This window comes from Littorina saxatilis, linkage group LG3 (genome assembly GCF_037325665.1).
Source record: "Littorina saxatilis isolate snail1 linkage group LG3, US_GU_Lsax_2.0, whole genome shotgun sequence".
Lineage (NCBI taxonomy): Eukaryota > Metazoa > Mollusca > Gastropoda > Littorinimorpha > Littorinidae > Littorina > Littorina saxatilis.
Window position 1 is genome coordinate 31,556,765 of NC_090247.1, and position 5,000 is coordinate 31,561,764.

At 36.9% G+C, this 5,000-nt stretch overlaps 2 protein-coding genes across 2 annotated transcripts in view; one reads left to right on the plus strand and one right to left on the minus strand.

Annotated features, from left to right (window-relative positions):
* LOC138962158 (organic cation transporter protein-like) overlaps positions 1-1,884 on the plus strand; it is a 29,242-nt gene extending 27,358 nt beyond the window's left edge. The window contains exon 11 of the mRNA XM_070333884.1: positions 1-1,884. This exon is cut by the window's left edge and continues 1,553 nt beyond it. The gene's annotated coding sequence lies outside the window, so the exon portion shown is untranslated.
* A 1,205-nt stretch (positions 1,885-3,089) lies between these two features.
* LOC138962160 (organic cation transporter protein-like) overlaps positions 3,090-5,000 on the minus strand; it is a 16,203-nt gene continuing 14,292 nt past the window's right edge. The window contains exon 11 of the mRNA XM_070333887.1: positions 3,090-4,367. Coding sequence (XP_070189988.1) covers positions 4,319-4,367 — 49 coding nt within the window. The 3' untranslated portion in view covers positions 3,090-4,318. The remainder of the gene's footprint in view (positions 4,368-5,000) is intronic.

The following is a 5,000-nucleotide window of genomic DNA, read 5'->3' on the forward strand; positions in this document are numbered from 1 at the left end:
AATGTGTAACATACCTGTGATGAGATTGTGTCTATTGGAATTTGAGGTTTTTAATTTTGTTTCTGCTTTGCCAAGATCAAGGGCAAGTCTGCTCGGTTTTTTTTACTCACATGCGAAGCAAAAGTGAGTCTATGTACTCACCCGAGTCGTCCGGACGTCCGTCCGTCCGTCCGTCCGTCCGGAAAACTTAACGTTGGATATTTCTTGGACACTATTCAGTCTATCAGTACCAAATTTGGCAAGATGGTGTATGATGACAAGGCCCCAAAAAACATACATAGCATCTTGACCTTGCTTCAAGGTCAAGGTCGCAGGGGCCATAAATGTTGCCTAAAAAACAGCTATTTTTCACATTTTTCCCATTTTCTCTGAAGTTTTTGAGATTCAATACCTCACCTATATATGATATACAGGGCAAAGTAAGCCCCATCTTTTGATACCAGTTTGGTTTACCTTGCTTCAAGGTCAAGGTCACAGGAGCTCTTCAAAGTTGGATTGTATACATATTTTGAAGTGACCTTGACCCTGAACTATGGAAGATAACTGTTTCAAACTTAAAAATTATGTGGGGCACATGTTATGCTTTCATCATGAGACACATTTGGTCACATATGATCAAGGTCAAGGTCACTTTGACCCTTATGAAATGTGACCAAAATAAGGTAGTGAACCACTAAAAGTGACCATATCTCATGGTAGAAAGAGCCAATAAGCACCATTGTACTTCCTATGTCTTGAATTAACAGCTTTGTGTTGCATGACCTTGGATGACCTTGACCTTGGGTCAAGGTCACATGTATTTTGGTAGGAAAAATGTGTAAAGCAGTTCTTAGTGTATGATGTCATTGCTAGGTTTAGTTATTTGACCTTGACCCTGAAGGTCAAGGTCATGTAAAGGTCAAGGTCAAGCATGTGAGTCGTATGGGCTTTGCCCTTCTTGTTTAAACCTAAAGCACCCGTGCTTATCAATAATTATACATTCATGGTCTAAATATGATGACACCGCCGGTTCGGATGTGGTGTGCCGCATGGTTTTGCTTCTTAGAAGACATGCTTTTTGTTAACGCGAACGTCTGAATGCATTAAAACAAGCGCAAATGGTAAAACACAGCTTTCCGTGTGTTCATTTGAACAAGCAAGTTAAGACTTTCGATGACTATGTCCAAATATTTATGTACATTTTTACAGGTTATATCCCACCTTGTCAGCCCCGCCCCCTTTTTCCTACACACGCCTCTTTCCCACCGTTCCATTCCAATCTCTTTCAATCAAATTCAGGATGTTGCCCTGCCTAAGCTACTAGATTTGTTGCTTTTTTCTTGGCTTTTTCCTCCAAATATTTCGTTTGCGTTTCATCAGAAATATTTAGTGGTACATTTCCTGTGAGGAATGACATAGGACAAAAATGTTTTACTTTTGAAAATGATTAGAGCATTGGTGACAAATTGAGGCATGATCTAGAAGCTAATTTTGTTGGCCTGCTAGGAGTTCTATAGGAGTGCTTATTAATTTTGTAGAAAATGAATGCGTATTAATACGTTGGACTTGGCTTGCTTTGCGCCTTAATTGTGCCGACACGGTAAATGAAAATACTCTTTTTGATATCACAAATGTTAGCCACTAACCTACTCACTATATGAATACTTTACATATGTTTCATCATACTCATTGGAAGAACGTATTCCATTGTGCTGAAGTACTGTCACAAAACATTGTCATTTTTTTTAGACATGATTTCATTTTTTGTAATTGTTTTTAATTAATTGTCAACAGTAAAACAGTAACGTATCGATAAAGTAATTGCACACATATCGCTTCTAAGAAACAAATATGTAGTACATGTATAGTACATGTACTGGCTTAATAAAATGTTGCGTATAGCTACATATGTCGTGTTGGTTTGAACGTAAGTAATGTGTGTGTGTGTGTGTGTGTGTGTGTGTGCGTGTGCGTGTGCGTGTGCGTGTGTGTGTGTGTCTCTCTCTCTCTCTCTCTCTCTCTCTCTCTCTCTCTCTCTCTCTCTCTCTCTCTCTCTCTCATACACAATATACACTTAAAATCAGCCTGTACTACTGAGTTGTGCATCCACGACAATGAAAAACATGTCGCGTAAGGCGAAATTACTACATTAAGTCAAGCTGTGGAACTCACAGAATTAAACTGAACGCACTGCATTTTTTCACAATGACCGTAGTCCGCCGCTCGTGCAAAACGCAGTGAAATTGACGAGCCTGTTTAACGCAGTAGTGGTTTCGCTGTGCTGCATAGCACGCTTTTCTGTACCTCTCTTCGTTTTAACTTTCTGAGCGTGTTTTTAATCCAAACATATCATATCTATATGTTTTTGGAATCAGGAACCGACATGGAATAAGATACAATTGTTTTTAAATCGATTTCGGAAATTTAATTTTGATCATAATTTTTATATTTTGAATTTTCAGAGCTTGTTTTTAATCCGAATATAACATATTTATATGTTTTTGTAATCAGTAAATGATGAAGAATAAGATTAACGTAAATTTGGATCGTTTTATATAAAAAAAAATTACAATTTTCAGATTTTTAATGACCAAAGCCATTAATTAAATTTTAAGCCACCAAACTGATATGCAATACCGAAGCGTCGAAGATTGCTTTTCAAAAATTTCAATCAATTTGATTGAAAAATGAGGGTGTGACAATGCCGCCTCAACTTTTACAAAAAGCCGGATATGACGTCATCAAAAACATTTATCGAAAAAATAAAAAATAAACTCTGGGGATATCATACCCATGACTTCTCATGTAAAATTTCATAAAGATCGGTCCAGTAGTTTACTCTGAATCGCTCTACACATACAGACAGACAGACACACACACACACACACACACACATACACCACGACCCTCGTCTCGATTCCCCCTCTATGGTAAAACATTTAGTCAAAACTTGACTAAATGTAAAAAGTATGTGTTAATATACAATAACATACAATTGCACACATTCTCATCAAACATCGCACGACATTGCACATTCAAATGAAACACGTTACTACAATTCTTAGACAATACAACCATTAATGCAGCACTTCAGTCAGGTAACAAAGACATTACTTTACTTAGTTTTTATTGTGAAAAACAAAACATGTACTATGTGTTCACTTCCTGATTCTCAAATGCCAGCAATGCCTGAAATGCCATTCATGTCAGTGACAAATTACTACTATCACCTCAAGAACATGTTCAGTGAATCTCGGGGCAAAACTGAATCATCAAGGTATCTAATAGAAATCCTCAACAAATCCAAAAGCGGTAATCTGAGCTGGTAAGCTATGGCTATTACAAATACCAAAAATTAAAATATCAAGTTTTGTGTCATATATTCGAGAAAGTTATTAAGGCCACAAAAAATAGGTCTGTTTACGGTAACATAGGCCAAAAAAATAGGGTCGGTAGGTTGGGATTTTTTTTCTTCTCCAAAAAACCATATTTTTACGTTATTTTGCTTTTTTTTTTTTTTTTTTTTTTTTTTTTTTTCCCAAATGCCAAAAAAAGTCTAGGGTCGCGCGAAAAAAATAGGGTCGGTCGGGTTACCGTAAACAGACTTTTTTTGGGGGGGGCCTAATTCCACATAAAAAAACAAGAAAGGTAGGTTGTTGTTGTTTGTTTTTGGATTTATTAATTCCACGTTACGAAACTTGACGGAAGGAGAGACAACTTCCAAACTCTTGTTCCTGAAGCAAAATCTTGTCCAAGAGCGATAATCTTTGCTTAAAAATTCAAATTATTCTATGAGCCTTACCTTTTATTCAAGGGACGTAACTTTATGGCTTACTGTTGACAGATCGACGACAGGGTGAATTTGGGACACTAAACTTGAATGTTAACCAGCATACATAAAATAAAATAAAGCATTAACAAATAGTAAGTAGAAAACAAACATCAGTACATCAGGCGTTTGTGAAAGCAGAATAACGAGGTGGACAACATGCTGCTTGCGTCCATTACTAACCAGTCTTGAAATGATCTCTCTGACTGGAGAGTTTACAAGGGAAGACAACCAATGACCTAACGATCAAGGCCGTTCTATCATTGCACATGAAGGGAGCACGCGACATATTCGAACATGAAGAAGAAGTGTTGATGAAGATGGAAGAACAGGAATATGCTTGGCCAATGAAGAATAAAAAAATTAGCGTTCATTTACTTTTGTGATCAAACACAAAGTTATTTTGTGCGTGTTTACATTTTCAGTAAGTAAAATCTAGCACAGTGTTTATAAGGTAAATGAGATTGTTCCAAGATTGTCCTGTAATACTGAGTAAAGTATACTCGCACATTAAACTTGCTGTTGAGTACAGGTGTCTTTTATTTTGCGATCTTTTTTCCTGAAAAAAAGGAAGAAACAAACATTAGTGCGAATAGGATGTAGTTTGTTGTGATGAGCCACTTACCGATGTTCAATTCGGCAAAGAAACAAGTTCATTGTTTCGGATTCCCTGATCTGCCTTATAAACTTGGCCAAAAAATTATTGCAACAAATTTCAAACCCAAATTAAAGCATTAATTCCCGTGTCATTTCATTAAAACTGTATATGCCAGTTAAGACCGTTCACTTAACCTCCAGGATCACCTTTTGGATTAAATATTTCTTTTACATGGATCACGTGACCGCCGCTCAAGTAAGGGTACCCTCAAAATCGACCAGACAAAAACGGAAGAGCCAAATGAAAAATTGACAAGAAATCACAATAGGCAAAACTTTGCAACTTTGACATACGAGAAGAAAGTCAAACCAATTATCTACCCTAAATAGATTGTTTTGTTTTGCTACCTTGCGTATTTCGCGTGCTATGCTATTCCTACTGATGCAGGTGTCGATCGCAAGAGCGGTCAAAATCGAGACTTTTTGCGTCATTTTTTAGGGGTATCATGACAAAAAAGTCTGCACTTTAGCAATGATTTGGTGGATTGCTTTGAAACTTTCGGAATATTTTTCCAACATACTAGAGATACTTCGA